We start from the raw sequence: 17295 nt of genomic DNA, 5'->3' as shown, positions 1-17295 counted from the left end.
TCCCCAGACGCTGTTCCGTTGGCCGCTAATCCAAACCACGTGACATTTACGCGGGAGGTTTCAATTATAGAGTTTCTTAGAATATACACTAGAGAGGAACCTGGCGCTGGCGTCTACGCGGCTCACATCAAGGCTGTCTGTGTCGTCATGGACCGCCATTACATCATGCGCTCGCCTTAGTTTCATCACTGGCTTGGATTGAAACGTTTCAGTGAACGCAAATTTAAACAAAGCGCCAGAAAAGTGGGAAGAATAGTGTGCAATTATGAAAGGGGAAAATTAAAACAGGCTGTTTTAAAATTGACGAAAAAGAAAGTAAAGCGTATTTTTGCAGGAACGGATGTGCCTGATATTCTGCAGTCCAAGGTGGTAGTTACGAACAATGTTATTATTTTGGCGAGAAACTCATTTGAGACTCTTATTTTATTATTTTACCATTATTTCAAATAATGAGTTATTTGAAGAGTTTGGGAAGTTTTTTGAGCGTGCCTATGAAAACGTCGCCTTCGTATGAACCGATGCACCGAGCGTCAGCCACAGTTTAACAAGAAAAAAGAAAGCATGGCGTTAAACAGTCGTGAACGATGACAAGATAGGACGGATACAGGCGCCCGTATCTGTCGTATCTTGTCTTTGTCGAAGTACGTTTTGTTTCTTTTTTTCGTCAGCTACAACTTTCGCGGCGTCATATTACCCGCTCAGTCATACGTCCTTCGACTGCGGCATGACCAACGTCAACTACGATCACGCACTGCCGGCTGTTTCACCGAACACGCCTGAGACGGATACCACAGAACAGGGAGGATTTAGGCTTCCTCGTAGCTCGTAGACGTGTTAATGCATAGTGAAGAAAGTAAATCCCAAAAACCGCTTATGAATTCAAATGTCATGTCAAGCCCAAGCCAAAACTGGGGGTCTTCCCATAAACCCCCACGACGATATGGATTACCAGGCGCAGTTTACTCTCTAGTATACTTACTAAGAAACCCTATGGTTCCAACACGATATGCAACAACATGGTCTCTGCTTTACGGTGCGTGGCTAATCGGAACCAAGTGACATTTGCTCGGGACCCGCCCCGGTGGCTCAGTGGCTAAGGCGTTGCGCTGCTGAGCACGAGGTCGCGGGTTCAATTCCCGGCCGCGGTGGCCGCTTTTCTGATAGAGGCGGAAAGCAAAAACGCCCGTGTGTACGAGATTTCGGCGCACGTTAAAGATCCCCAGGTGGTCAAAATTAATCCGGAGCCCTCCACTACGGTGCGCCTCATCGCCTGCGTTGCGTCGGCGCGTTAAACCCTGCAATCAATCAATCAATCAATCAATCATTTGCTCGGGAGGTTCAAGCATGATTTGCAACAACACGTTGGCCGGCGGTGGCGACGCGCTGAGAGATAGCAGCAGATTAGCGCGCCGCCATGCGTCCGCTGATCAGGCGATCACTCCCTGCGACAAAGTAGATATGCGCCGTGACCGAGAAGACTGCAGCTCGTGCTGCGCCCAAATTTCGCGTTAGGAGTATCGTAATGGTCAGTTCATTTTTTTTTCATGCATCTCTATGGCGTGGGGATTCCTTGGACTACCCGCGTACTATCGCGGCGAGTCCGAAACTATACCTAGAATAGCCCCAGTGACTAGGCAGTCGCCACTACTTCAAATGTTTTCTTTAATATCTCCATTATTTTTTCGAAGTTTGCGATAAAATTGGTATAATTGCTATCGAAACAAAGCCGTCTTTCTAATGAACCAAACTTGTATTTCTTCTTCGTGGCTCCTTTAAACGTACTTTCATCACGTCATCAACTGCAGCAAGTTAGGTATTTTAGCCCAGCTAACATCGCCAGACTTCATTAAAGATCGCTCTCTCTCTCTCTCTTGTCATGCGGCAAAGACAACATTTCTGTGTTGGCGGCAAGATCTGGCTACACGGGAGAAATGGGGAGTGTCGCGGAGAGACTCATGGACCCCAAGTTCCCTCACAGACACCTTGAGGTCCACATACCTCCATTTTAGTGTCACGGTCTTATGTCATGCTTTCATTGCTGTTACATTAAACCATACACTATGACATTTTTTTTTCAAATTTATTAGAATGTTACCCCGCATTTTTACGTTAGCCGTGGGTCTGTGTGTCTGTGGTTTACGTGGGTGCTTAGTAGCAGCTGCCAAAGTGGCATGTGTAAGGCGACAGTCAGCCCATGGCATATTTGACATCACTACACCAATCAACACCGGAGCCAGCACGAATGAAATTCCTGCTACGGAAACCCTTTCACAAAGCGAGGCGAAAATGCATTTCAGCGACATAGTACTTGGTAATATTAGCAATCCGGTAAAAGGCAATACAGGGGTTTCTCGTCGGATTCATATGGTGAAAAAACAGCTCTAAACAAGGACCAAGAAAAGAGAAGCATACACAGACACGAGCTCTGACTATCAACTGAGCACTCTTTATTGCCCCAGGCAATCTAAAGAGAAGAAATAGAATGACGTCAGACCACGTAAGTGAAGAAAACACCGTAAAAACGCAAACAAATGTCCAATGTGCAAGCGCGTCCACTAAGCTTGTGTCGGTGTATTCTTCCTTTTCTTGGTCCTTGTTTATCGCTGTGTTTTCCCCATATGATGCAGCACCAACTAGGCCAAGTTACTACCATAGTTACTCTCCGGGATGTAGCCGCAGTTAAGAAAAAAAGTGGCCGCGTATCTGCTCCTTTCGTTGCAAATGTCGTCAAAAGACGATAGTCTTTGTAGACATTTGCGAAAAAAAATGCCCCCCTTTGCTTTCCCGCTCACCTCTCATGCTGTTTCTGTACCGTCGCGCTCATTCTAAGGTAAACACACTAAAGGTTTGCGCAATGCGATTTAAATTTACCGCGTTCCACTGCTACAGGCCGGGTTCCTCGATGCCAGCGCTGCAGTACGGCGGAGACACGCGTGAATGGAGGCGGCCGACTACAAGGTTTATAGAACCGCGTGGCCGTGCTCCACGTGCGTTCCAAGCAGAACGTGGAACCTAGCTAGTGGAACCTTTCGTTGCTGTTGCCGCGTGATTTTTCATATGCCGCCAGGAGGCGTCGGTTTTCTGCAGTAGAAGTAGAATATCATTTCCTATCGAAAAACCAAGCATCCATGAATTTTTTAATAAAGGAACACTGTAAATATCTCTTGTGTACTAATTTCCTGTCTTATATTTGCGTAAAGTCTTGTTCTTGTTCAACAAAGTTGACAAGTATGAACATATAAACCGGGCTTAGACGTTTACATTTGGCTGTGAGTATATAAGACTATTGCGCAATACTAATTTTACTTTGGCCGGGTGGCTGAATCGAGTCACAAACAGACGGACAGACGGACAGACAGACAGACAGACAGACAGACATACAGACAGACCAAAATTTCTTGGTTTAAGTAGCCCAAGAAAGACTATCGTCTTTAAAAGCAGAACGAACGAACAGAACGCGCACTCTTAAACTAGGCGCCCGCAGGTGTAACGTTCATTCTATCACGTGTTCTGTGTCGAGCAGGTGGTGTGATTCCTCTCCCCACAGTCACAGCCGAGTGAGTAAGCCGTTTGTCTCTCGGGTACTAACTCACGGTCGTAGCCAAGGCATCCCAGCAGCGAGGCTACGACCGCGAGTTAGAACAGCAGGGAGCAGAGAGTCGAGCAGGGGGCACAGCCCTCTAAAATCTTCCGCACGCTCGAGAGAGAGAACGCTACCTGTAAAAACATCACCGAAGTTTAACACCACGTGCAGCTCGCATGGGAAACGCGGGAAGTGGCGAGCGCTTTTGAGGACTTCTACTCCCGCCTGTTCAATTTACAGATAGGATTAGACCCCGTTCCCGAGGACGTTCTCAGCGAGCTCCCAAAGAAAGCGGATGATTTGAGAGAAATTATCAACTCTCCAATAACTGCAGCGAAGGTAGGATCCGTAATTAAACGCAGCTACACCGAAACAGGTTCCCAGGTCCAGACGGTATTGTCTAATAATTTTACCAGGCTTCTCAAAAAGAATTAAGTCCGGTCCTGGCTTCAGTTTTCGATGACAATGCAAATAAAAGCCAGTTTCTCCTTCCATGCGAAATAGCCACCTTGTCCTACTGCCGAAAACACCCCAATCGGGTTTGATTCCAAGTACATCAGATTTCCGACCGATTTCACTGTTGTCGTCGGACTATAAAATCCTGGTTCGGATACTGCCTCATCGACTCTAAACAGCCCTGGTGTGGAGGTAGGCCCACACTAGACTTGCGGTTTTATAGGCCGAACAATAAACTCCAGCCTGCACTGAATAAGGGCCACTTGTGAGGCGGGAGACCTAGGATTAGCACCACTGGCTGTGATACAGCTCGACCTTAGGAAGAAATTCAACAGGGTACAATGGCCTTTCCTGTTCCCACTCCTAAGACACTGCGGAGTAGCAGACACCATGATGGAGTGGATGTAGATATGCTACACTCAAATCACGACGAGAATAACCGTAAATGGGCAATTAGAAACCCCCATCATAGTACAAAGCTCGGTTCGCCACGGTGATCCCATGTCTCCACTACTTTTGACTCTTTATCTGGAACCACTGTGCCGCATGGTTGGTGCGTCCAACAACATCGAAGGTCTCGTTATCGGCGGACGGAACTTTCCGAGTGCTTCCGAGTGCTTCCTGAGTGCTTCCTGAGTGCTTCCTGAATCATGTGTAATCTTCTGCATAACTTTATATTTATGTGTAAATAGAGTTATTGTTAAAAAAAATCGTGGTCGTAGCCGAATCGGTAAGGCAACTTACTCTAACTCCGTTGATCTACAAGACACAGGTTCGAATCGTGCCGCTGCCGGTGATTTCTTTTCTTGTTATACGGAGCTCTGTGAAACGCCGGAATCGATTAATTGCTAAACAGCTATTTATTAACACCTTCGCTGTTCAAAAATAGTAACTTCTAAGTATCCTACACTAGTAGCAGATTATAGTATCTTAATCTATCAAGTAGCATGCTACCGCCCGCACTAACCACCCGCACCCCAATCATGTCAAGAAAGCTGCACCCGCCGCCAAGCAAGCACCCGACCTGTTCTCCATGCGCGCTGCTTGCCAGGTACGACGTCATCGACCGCTCCTTCCCGGGCGGCATTGCGTCGGACCTGCTCATCCACAAGAGCGCCCTGGCGGATACGGGGGAATTTGCCTGCCACGTCACGAACAGGTTCGGTACTGCCACCGCGACGAGATCGCTTCTCGTGCTTGGTAAGTGAGGTCATTACCCGCTCCTCCCCCGCATGCGTTTTTTCTTCTCTTCGCGAGACTTCTCCTTCGAGCTCGAATCGCCCGCGCGTCTATCCCACGGCAAATTGTTATAACCCGGCCCTTACGCTGTAACGACCGGCGTCGTCGTCGTCGTCGTGCGATGCGGCTCGCACGAGCGCGTAATTCCCTCCCTTAACGTTATATGACCCTTCTCGAGAATGCGTAACACAAGCCCGGTGAATCCTCGAGTTAATCTTTGATGCCAGGCGTTAGAGAAACGTCTCCTAATTATTAATGCCTCGCTATCCTGGCTATACGGGGCCGTTAATCTCTGACATCTTGGGGAAGCGGGAAAAAAGAAAAGCGGCCGCGGTGAAAACATGGAGGGATAAAATTCCACGCGAGAGAATATGATGCCTTTCGTTTGGCGTGTCTTAAGGACTCATTAGGCCGAGGGGATTCCATGCTGTCTAATGTATCACGAGTTTTATGTCCCCATCGTTACATTTTAGTTGGAATTCATCGCCCTTTTTCAAGAAAACGGTCTCTTGTCTCGTTTATGGGACCGCGGTTTAGTATATGTAATTGTTTTGTTTTGCATTTGTCTGGTCAAAATTGATAACACTGAACGTATATATTGCGAAAATTTTCGAGAAATTTCTTTTTAGATGAAAGTCCACGATATTTAAAACATGTCTCCAAACTCCCTCAAGGGTCACCGGGCTATCAGCTTACACAAAAAAGTATTTGAAATCCACTTAAAGTAGCATGGATCCGAAAACGTGAACTAATACAGTCTCCATAAAATACTATTACCCTGAATATGGTGATTTGTTGGCCATTTTTGTCCTGAAAAAATTTTCAATTTAACAAGAGCATAGCCACCTTCAGTCTATTTCGACGTGGAATCCTTCAACAACAATTAAAGAAGCGTTTCTTTCTTTTTTTTTTTTCAGGTGAAGATACATATCACAGCGTACAAACCCCTCTCCGCTTTAATCAGCCTTCTTAACACAGGGTGCTCGCAGTATACATGAACCTTACTTTTTTTTAATAATAATTATTATTAGATTATTAACAAAAAAATTCTACCTTTCCCAACCGTATACTTGTTTTGTCATGAACAAAATGGGGTATCATACTCTAGAAATCAGCAAACAAGGCAGCACTTTTTTTTATGAATTCATTGAGAGTTCTCATGACTTCACGTAAAACCTCATCGTAGGCACACTCGCAGTGAATTCACGCAGCAATAAGATGAATCCACTTACTATGAGTTCCTAAATACATTGTTCGTAACTTATGAACAACTATGTCGTTCTTCATGGTCAAACGCTCTTTAAAGCGTTCCGGCACGTCTTTTTTACTGTTTGCGACATCACTAATCTGACTGAATAAAACACTGTGGAGCCGGGAATAAACATTCACATTTTTTTCATCAATGTTTATAGCTAATAAATGAGATGTTTCAGCAAAATGTACCGCGTTTCCAAGCTAGGCGTCCTAACCTTAAGGGCTAAGTTAACCCGCACGCACGGAATTTAAGAGCCGGAAGTTTTGCGCCGCTTCTCTGTCACGGCGGCTTTTTTAAGTGTAGAGCACTTTATGGGCTCGCCTTTCGTCTCAGCTCGCCAAAGGTCGATGCGACTGCCGGAATCAGGCGGCGCAGCGAGATAACGGACCCAATTAGAGCCATCTGTACCGGCGTCAAGGAGTCACGCTGAGGCTTCGAAAACCACGAGCGCGGTTTATATAGTCATAACCGTTCAAACCTCGAGAACCGCTGGCGCTTGTCATACATGTAGCGCAAATAAAACTGCAGGTACATTTAAGACAAAATCTATCTATATAACCGGCAGGCCTCACGTTCATTTAGTTAGGAACGCTCGTGGGGTTGGTTTTTACGATAGTAAGCGAAAAAAGCGGCAGCGCAAGAAAAAAATGGCTCGTTCGAAACGACGCAGAAAGGCTTCAGCAGCGCAAGAAAAAAATTACGCCTTCTAAATGACGCAAAACAGCTCCAGCATACAAGATTAAAGCAAGGGCAAAAAAAAAAACAGAACTCCTGCTGGTGCAGTTTTAGGCAGGGGGTGCGCGAGCATTCCGAAGGCGGGGAATTTGAAATGCATTCGGTGGCAGCCGTGACCGGATAATGGCGCTGCAGCCCATTATGGCGAATCACTGCTCTGCACTTCCGACAGCTTTCACACTCAGTGGAACGGCTTTAATTTTTGTTCAGTGAGCCACTTATCGCTTTAGCACTTGGAAAAAAGAAACCTAAAACAGCTGAAGAGGCCCTTAGTCCAGACTTGCAAGGACCTTCCGCTTGGGTAATAGAATTCAACGCCTCCCTCACAGAGCTGCCATCACCGCCCATCGGAGTCAAAGTGGACGACATCGGGAAGAGGTCGGCGCGGGTGTCGTGGAAGAAGCCTTTCGCCGAAGTCAACCAATTCCTTCTGCGCTACTGGAGAGAAAACGGTCAGTGTCCACCCCCATCACGATCACCCCTTAGTTCTAAACCAACCTCACCCTCTCTTCTTGCCACATATATTGCTTTTTCGGCGCCCGACACGGGGCCAGTGTTTTTTCAGCCGGCCGTCATGACCTTCGAAATCGCTGTCGAATTGCCGGTGCCATTACCAGAGAAATTCGGATGAGGGCATCGAGAGAAGGCGCCTGAGCATCATCTCGCTTTTTATGTGTGTGCGTTTGTATGTCTTGGGTTCTTTTGAAAGCGAGCTTTCTTTTTCCTGTGTGTACAGAGAAAGTCCACCATCTTTATTTTGCAATGAGAAAGTTATGTTTTTTTTTTTATTCCCTTTATCCTTTCGTTCCCCCGATATCTCTACTTGGGTGACGACATTTCAGAAATTATATAAAGGTTGTCCCTATGCCACTCAATGCATGCTTTCGGTGTGTTAATCTATATTTTGTCAGCAGCATGAATTTCGTAACGTCCATGTAACTTCACCCTGGCCGCCTTACTCTTGCAATACAAGCTCGCGTATAACACCGTGCATTCGCCAGCGCCGCATTATTATTTTTTTCTGCAGGCAATAATCAAGAACAATGAAACTTTTAACTGCAATACATTGGCCAGTGCTCATATTTCAATAATGTAGCATATCTTTCGTCGTTGTCGTTCATCTTCTTTCAGAGTTATAAAGTTTCTTCAGTAGAAATGACTCCAACTAAATGAGGCACTTTTTTTTTTTCGAAATGAGCCAAGTCCACCTAAAGAGAATTTGAAAAAAAAAAAAACGGGAGTCTCTTACCCGAACTAAATGCGACGCTATCAAAGCTATTATGTGATATGTTTTACATGACAGCTAGGGGAAGTTGACGGCCACAAGTTCTTAAAAATTATGCGGTTATTTTGAGAAATATTGGGACGGTAAGTTTACATTTGGCTCATATTGAATTGAAACACTCTAGTTGATGCGTCATTCTTATGAAAACTTTATTTAAATTGACTTTCAAAACTGGTGAGATGGAGTTCTGGCGGAAAACGCATTAAACATATGCGACGGGACTTCAATAACAGTAGAGCTATACGTAAAGAGAAGGTGAGTCCTCTGAGTACCATTAGCAGCTCTTTTCGAATTCCTCCGTGGGATAACTTTCTCGCGCACGCCTGAAGGCACTCACGAAGTAATCAAGCTCTTCATTGCCTTGCGATTAATTTCCAAAACGCTTCACAAGAAGGTTGCCCATATGTTCTTCTACACCTTAAAGTTGTTTGAACCCTCAGAGTGAGGGGGGGAAGGGAGGGTTAATTGTCAGCTATAGCTGACAATTACCAGGTGGGGCCATAATAAGACAAAGTTCTTTGCAGTTCCTTGGTTTGATAAAAAGGTCACTGTCTTTACCTCCCCATTTCATCAAATATCTTGCGAATCTTTTATTCGTGCAAAACTAGAATATGCACTCTCAATTTAGTAATTACTCGATTATGTTCAAAATCGTGCGCCCAGATCCATGACAGCTACTTACGACATATAGTACAGCGTTGGCAGCTTCAGAAAATCCGTCTCCTCGAACTACAACCTCTTGTAATTCAGTGCAACAATGGCCGCCTCGATTTCTTCCCAATTCGTATTTATATATAAATATATACCTAAATTACGGGATTTTTTTTATTCCTCCAGCCCAACCACACATCCCGTGCCTCCTTAAAGTCCTTGAAATATTGACCGCCTGCGTGGCTCGACCTGCTCGCTGAGCCATTCATTTTTACCAGTATCATTCCTACTAGAATTGTTTTGCATTGCGAAATACTGACAAATTCCGGGAGCCACTAGCTAACAACCACGACTAATCAACCTTGGAAGCGACCATTCTCTTTGTTTCCTGTTTAAGCCTGATATTTCACAGGGTCATTTCGTAACCAGATATAAAACGTAAACTGTATTCTTTCGCTACGCCCCCCCCCCCCCTCCCACATTTTTTGTTTTCATTTCATTTCATTTCATTTATTATACCCTTAAGGGCCCGGAGGCATTACATAAGGGGGGATAACAGGGTTTCAATGAGTACCATTGAACAAAACAGGCAAAAAAAAAACAAGAAGGAGAAGACGAAAGCCGGAAAATACAAACAAAGAATACCATAAATAAAAATTACACAAAAAAATGTACAGAGGTGACCGTGTACTCAAGCGAAGAGAATATTAAAATACAAAAAGCAGTTGACGCACCAAAAGTACCACCAAATCACAACAGTAGAATTTCATCGTTAATACGTCATGTGAACGTCTTTTGAAGCTTATGTCTAAATTTTTTGTTATGGGTACACTTGACGATGTCGGCGGGTAAAGCGTTTCATAGAATAATGGCGTGAGGAAAAAAGGACGAGGCAAATGCTGACGTACCGCCGGTTATCGGGGCTAATGGGCAAGTGTGATTTAAGTGGGGTGATATTGTGTGAGGCGGCCTTATTAACGTGTGTCTTGATTGTGCCCTATGAAAAAAATTGTGGAGGAGGCACAGACGACAAAAGAATAAAATGTAGTAAAAGAATAAAAGAACGGAATCGTCATTTAAAAATGAGCTCGGAGAGCCTTATTAAAACATGCTGTTCCTTCTCGCTATGATACCCGCTATATAGCTTATAAAGTGCGCTACCAACGGGACTCGCAGCACTGAGTAGACAAATTTCAGAACAAATCAAGTGGATACAGCGGTCAGTTTCCGTCTTTGTTCTTTTCTAACCGCTTTCATCGTTCTTTTTTTTTTTCTTGCGCTTCTCTATCCCCATCCTCAACCTAGTTTCTATCCCGTTTACTCATTCTTCCTCCTCCATATATGCGCAGTGACCCAACCGCACTCAATTCTTGTTCCTTCTTCCACCTCTCCTCTCCAGCCGTCTTATTTCTCTTCCGGTTTCTCTTTATTTCCCCCGGTATTCATTCCTCCCTTATTTCCCGACGGAGCAGGATCAATCATCCGCGAGGCGGCAGCCTCTCCCGACGAGCAAACTTTTCTCTCTACTCCCGCAGCCCTTGTCTCCCGAAGTTTCGTTTCTTTGCCTCCGTCCGTCCGGCAGCTTGGTTCCAGCGCCGGCTGTTTCCACAAAGCAGCGGTAAGCGAATCAATTTCCCGCCACCGCGGCCGCGGTGACAGGTCGAGGCCGGAAGCTGTCCAGCGCCAGCGTTCCCGGCACGGAGACGTCCGCCTACCTCCAGGACCTGCAGCCGGGAAACGAGTACTCGGGACACATCGTCTCGCAGAACGACGTGGGCCTCAGCGGGCCCTCCGTGGCCGTCCACTTCGTCACAAGCGAGGAAGGTACTACGCCCGTCTCCTCCCCTTCCCTACACCAAACCTCGATTTCGTCGTTCTTTTCCGACTGCCGAGGTGCTAGGCGAACACCAGATTGCCTGCCACGACACGCCCAACAAGAGCCGCTGCTACGCGCGTTGCTTCGTGTTCTTGTTCTGGTTGTAGCGCGTGCGGGAAACACGGTAAAGATTGCCAGCGCCACCCGGCAGCAGAAATGGCCGGCCGGCAGCAACGACGGCATTTATGTTTCCTCCCGCATGGGCCGCAAAGCGCGATCTGTCTTACTATTCTTACTTTCGCATAAAATCATATGTCTATTCTACCTTTTAAAACACTTTCTTGTTGAGCCAAAATGTTCGTCTGCAGAACCTGATATTGCTCAATGTTTTGCCTTATCGCTTTATTTGAACGGTCTTCCTTTCTTTTCTCTCTTTCTTTCTTTTTTGTTCATTTACTTCTTCCTGACTTTCTCTCCTTCTGCTTTCTTTCTCTTTTTATTTCTTCCTTATTGCTTTTTTTCGTTCGCCCCTTCCTTTTTGTCTGTCTGTCTGTCTGTCTGTCTGTCTGTCTGTCTGTCTGTCTGTCTGTCTGTCTGTCTGCATACGTACGTATATCAGCACATACACGGCCAGTGCATTGTTGCTAGACGATTAAACATAATCTAAGCAGAGCCCTCTACAACAAGCAAAGTAATTGTAGATATGCAACGTAAAAACGACAAATATGGATATGAAAATGCCATGATGTTAATCATGGACTACTATTACATTCTAAATGCACGAGAAAAGACCCCACATGTGAGGCAGTATCTCAAAATTCATGAAGGTTTCTTGTTTCAACTCCACTCTTTTTCTGTTCCTTTTCAACTCTGTATTTTTTCCCGCTACGCTTGGCCGCGCACAGAGACAAATTTTAAGCCAGCGACTGCACCATAAACCTTTCACGAGCCCGTTATTAGAGAGTCCTGCCTTTGACCTGACTTGCAAAAGGGGCAAAGGTGGAGAGCATTATGATAAAAGAGCGAGGCGGTATAAATAATTTCGTATGCCTCCGCTCTCGCGTGCGTAGAAGGACAGGTGTTTTCCCGACGCTTTAAGCCCCCGATTTAAATTTAGCTGGAAAGGATGAAAAGCCAGGCAGTTGTGGAATCTTTATGCCGAGTACATTAAAGGTAAGGTCGCCGAATCAGAAGGTAAAAACGCAGCTATTCGGGGCCAGGCTGCACTAGTTCTGCATTTTTTCGCTTTTCGTGCAGCATTTCCGCAGGCAGCAGTTAATAAATGGCGAACGGTGCATTTTTGTCTGCTGTCAGAGCCGATTAAAGCACGCAAGCTGCTCTTTCTTGTGGGTTAACGCGACATCAGTGCTACATTTTTTTTCAGAATTGCGCTCGTTGTATGCTTTAGAGTCAGGATGTTTCCAGCTCCTCCCTTTGGAGGCGTTTTTCACCACAAGTTGTTCTTAATGTGCGATTGCTTATAGGATTTATCACAATAAAAAAAAGCCTTTTGATAGCAGTCGGCTTGATTTTACATACGAAAACTCATGTCCGACTTCAGTACTTATGTACAACCAGCGAAGAAGAAACGTTAAGTGTGATTGTTTAATCCTCGTCGGACGTTGTGGCCTTGTGCAGCGAATATCCTACGATATATTAAGCATAGAATGCCTAAATCCTAATAAAATGGCAGCGAACAGGGAAAAGAAAGCATCTCCTGCTCTTGTTAATGTGAAGGCGTACTATTTGTTTATTTAATTTATTTATTTCGCATGCTCTCAAGCGCCAAGGCAATGTAGAGGGGCTGGGCATAACAATACTTCTTGGCTGAAATGTCACGGCAAAGTAAATCAACATTTTCTGGTTGTGGGATGCAAAACACAGCAAATTATCAGAATAATTAGTATATCTACGTAGATACACAAAACTACGCCGAAATACACAATCTGTTATGGGAGTAAAAACCAGGGGTTGGCCACATCGGATGGTTGCAAGAATCTACGTCCACGCACAGCCGTCGAACTAAAGAGCTGAACCCGAGCAGGTAGGGATGGGAATCGACCTCAGGGAACCTTAGGGAACCTCAGGGACACGGGGGGACAAACAAGTGGCTTAACCACTACTCTACGGCGATGCCATGTATACGGCAAGGATTTCTATGTACTTTAAATGCGAACGAAGGGGGGACCAAAAGGAAAAAAAAAAAAACAGAACGAGCATGCGAGCGCGCTAAGGAAAGGTAAATGACTTCTCATTCAAAACCGGAAAGCAGACTTACCGCCCAACAGTTCGCTTAAGCAATCCGGCAAGCTTGTAAGATAGTTTCGCAGCGCGAATTCTAATGCAAAGGACATAAAAAGTTACTACAACTACTAAGGAGACGCGTGAAGCAATAAGTGCAATCATGACATGTATTTTAACGGTGCACATCAATGGTTTCAGGGGTGCCAAAATTGTGTGAGCAAAAGCTGCTTGTACTAAATTAAGCCGGGATGTCTCCCGCTGTATTTTGTACTGCTGTGTTGAGCAGCGAAGAGCGTGTACTCTAATATGCTATAAAGAACCTTTCTATGGAGTGGTTTAAGCTACCACATGATGTTCATACTCAGCCCGGCGCCACAACACGTGGTTTGTATTCTGAAGTGCTTAACTTAAATAACAGCATTAGCTACAAGTGTGCAGCGGGTCCTTGGCCGCCGTTTTGCGGAAAAATTGACCTTGATAGTTGAAACCGCTGCGTTCAGAGTTCTGTCCCAGAGTGGGCGCACATTAATGCCTTCCTTGTACTAATGCGACGGCAAACAAAGGTTGTCTATAAAACTATTTATTCAAACAAATGAAGAAATGGGACATTGTGTTGATAAATATGTGAATAAATATCCTCGTGTAAAAATATAGAAAACACAAGATATTTGATTTGGTCTTTAGAGACGTTCTGATAATACACAAATAGGCAAACATATCAAAGCAAATCAAGCCCGCTTCGCTTTTCTTTGGTGCTAGGGGCACAAAAATCGACACACAACAAACAAAACAGCCATACAGAACGTTTTGTCTACGCCACTGATCACTAGCGCAAGCAAATAAATCATAACACTCGTGGATTCATGCACCCACACACAAGCATCCATGCTTCCTAAGAAGGTAAATGTTAATTTTGTAATGCCTGGTCGCCTTCGCGGGTATAAATTGCGAATTAGTGTTAATAAAGAATACACCAGGCATAATATCTATTTTTCTCGTCTAAGTGTACTGAGGACAACACTCTTTACAGGGTATAACGCAAAGAACAACGTACAATTTGCAATAATTACAACAGTATTCCCCAAGTGCATTATCCCGCAACTATAATACGAGACAGCTGTGCAGTCGGCATCCTTATATAACATTTGTTTGTTTGCCTCACCGCTGTACAATATTTTGAAGAGCGCTGACGCCAAATCGGTCGGTTTGTTTCAAACGCAGCACCATCCGCGCCGCCAACAGATGTGCATTCCACCCCGATCGGAGAGAGGGAAGTCATGGTGATGTGGAAGGTGTGTTACTTTCCTTCTTTTGTATTCCGTTGATTCACTGTAGGGTCTAACGCACCGACGCAACGCAGGCGATGAGGCGCGCCGTAGTGGAGGGCCCCGGATTAATTTTGACCACCTGGGGATCTTTAACGTGCGCCGAAATCTCGAACACACGGGCGTTCTTTCGTAGTCCGCAGTGTGTTGATTTTGCTGTACATTAAATGTTAAGCTGTGATTTCTTTTACATTTGCATTTGGACGCGAGCTCCAAGAACGTTCCAAAGCTACATTGTCCATACAACTTAATTCCTACTATGTCTCAGCTTAATTGAACGGGAAAGCCTGAGTATTCCCCAAGAGCCGCTGTGTATTCAGTTTACTACCTACCTTATTATAATAACGCTACAATAGCTTAGTACACAAGCATACGAAAACAAAATACCTCTGAACAAAGCAAGCAAATCAGGTCAACCAATTTTGTCACCAAAGCTTTTCTCTCTTAGGTTGAGCCCAACTTATCCTATAAGGCGACTACAAAGCGCAGTTCTTCGTTGGAGCTTAACATTTCATCAACGATCTTTCCAGGTCACTTATTTCTGGTATTAAAAAAAATCACGTTCATTTTGAATGCAGAGACACCGACTTCCATAAGCCTCCTCAAAAATACGTTGCTAATGAACAGTTCAGCCTATGGCAAATGCGTTTTTTGTTGCCAATTATTTCGCGGTGAGTTTGGAATATTATTTATACGCGGAAGCGAAAGAAAGTCATTGTCCTAGTATTATGAAAGAATAAAATTGCATGGCAAAGGATTCTTTATTTCTTCTATCCCTAAGAGTGTCGGGGGCTAAGAGGCGCTCTTGACTTGCGAATGATCAATTAAGACGAAAGAAGCACTAATGACATTAGAAGCGCCAGCGCAATTAGGAAGGTCTCAACTGCAACAAAAATAATCGCAGAACTCGAAAGTCGTTAGAGACTGCAGCATGGCCTCCCCCGTAACAACTCCTACATCCGGTTCTCATTACGCCGTCACAACAACGAAGGGTCCTCCGGCTGAGCACCGCAACGGCAAGATCCAGGGCTATTACGTGGGCTACAAGGCGTACGACTCGAACCTGCCCTACAACTACCAGACGGTCACGGGCGGCGCAGAGTCGGCGGTGATCAACGACCTCAAGCCGCGCACGGCTTACTCCATCATCGTGCAGGCCTTCAACAGGGCCGGCCAAAGCCCGTCGTCGCACCAAATCGCGGTGCACCCTTTCGCGTCCGGTGAGCCGCCCAATCCTTCCCTCCCCGTTTCTCTCTTCCCATCACTTTTTTGGGGCTCAATCTTTCCCGCCTGACGTATCTGCAGCGCTCCCACACTCCCCTGTACCTCTCCTCTTTTTTCCCCATCTCTGCCCTCCGCGCACCGACGTGTTGCTTCGGGGCTAACACTCTCATTTGTGCCCTAGTGCATGCTTAATCGGATGGCGGAGCAGCGGCGGGAGTAGCGAGTTCGGCTTTCCATAATTGAGTGGTGCAGCGAGTTGCGGATCAACTCCGGCTTGCTCCCTTTTTCGGTTATTCTAGCTATTTCTAATGTATTTTATCTTTCTTCCTCTGTTCTGACCGTCCAATCGGCAGGGTTGCCTGGACCTCCCACCTTCTTCACGAGCGAAGTGACGTGCTGTTCTGTGCTGTTGACGGTCACTTCCAAGCAGAATCCCACCGACGGAGTAACACGTGAGTGCTAGGAAAACGTGTACGAAACGTCGCCATTCACTGTTTCGAGCAGGCAGGCATACATCGAGTTTTTTAGCGCTAGGCACAATGCGTCACGCAAGTTAAATTATTGTTTCTGTTTGTCAATGCTCACCTTCAAATAAAACGTTCGCATTGTGAATACCGGTAACCAGTAAAAGGCAAGAAATATCAAGTTATAAAATGCTTTGGAACCTTTCATGGCATTGCCCTGGCTTCAGCTGCTGCAGTCGCTGAAGTGGTAGGGTACCACGAATCAGCCTTTAAGCCGAGGGTTTTCTTCAAAATAATGCATCCTAGCACATCCTGCATACGGCTTGTGCTGTAGTTAGAACGGTGGTTTGGGCTAGTTGGTGCACACTGAAATTCGAAACAGCGCAAAAAGACGGGACAAGGAAACGACGACACAAGGCGCTTGTGTCGTCGTTTCCTTGTCCCGTCTTTTTGCGCTGTTTCGCATTTCAGTGTGCTGTAGTATTGTGTGGTTATTTTCCTGCTTGCGCAGCATGCTTGCTGTGCGTGTCAAGAATGTTTTTCTTTCTTTTGTTACGTTTGATATATTATGAAATATCGTTCTCACTTTACTCATTAGTCCATAGTGTGTTTATCTTCCAATTGATCTGCATGACAAAACTATCTTTTCCTGCTTCCCGCCAGTTTGTTTTATTGTACATAGTGCACGCAATCTCCCTGTTACTAGTGTAGTTTTATGCATTTCTTTTTATTCGCGCACCACTGCAAAGGCCTATCGGCTGCCCCGGATGCGTTGATATGCTATAAAAATTATCATTGATTGATTTATTGATTGATTGATTGATTGATTGATTGATTGATTGATTGATTGATTGATTGATTGATTGATTGATTGATTGATTGATTGATTGATTGATTGATTGATTGATTGATTGATTGATTGATTGATTCCTGCGGTGAGCACGGACACGTTATCATTGCTTTGGACTTGAAGATACGGCACGCGCACGAAGTGCACGTCTTCCCAGTTGCTGGCATA

General features: G+C 45.3%; 1 protein-coding gene across 1 annotated transcript in view; it reads left to right on the top strand.

Moving 5' to 3' along the window:
- The window catches only part of LOC144151607 (cell adhesion molecule Dscam1-like), a 54602-nt gene that overhangs the window by 27366 nt on the left and 9941 nt on the right, over positions 1 to 17295 (top strand). The window contains exons 6-11 of the mRNA XM_077682718.1: positions 5091 to 5239; positions 7598 to 7720; positions 10864 to 11028; positions 14486 to 14556; positions 15581 to 15809; positions 16167 to 16265. Coding sequence (XP_077538844.1) covers positions 5091 to 5239; positions 7598 to 7720; positions 10864 to 11028; positions 14486 to 14556; positions 15581 to 15809; positions 16167 to 16265 — 836 coding nt within the window. The remainder of the gene's footprint in view (positions 1 to 5090; positions 5240 to 7597; positions 7721 to 10863; positions 11029 to 14485; positions 14557 to 15580; positions 15810 to 16166; positions 16266 to 17295) is intronic.

This window comes from Haemaphysalis longicornis, unplaced genomic scaffold, assembly GCF_048455015.1.
Source record: "Haemaphysalis longicornis isolate Haplotype H1 unplaced genomic scaffold, Haemaphysalis longicornis Haplotype H1 scaffold_9, whole genome shotgun sequence".
NCBI classification, from domain to species: domain Eukaryota; kingdom Metazoa; phylum Arthropoda; class Arachnida; order Ixodida; family Ixodidae; genus Haemaphysalis; species Haemaphysalis longicornis.
The sequence above is the reverse complement of the archived record's forward strand: the minus strand, read 5'-3'. Positions and strand labels throughout refer to the sequence as shown.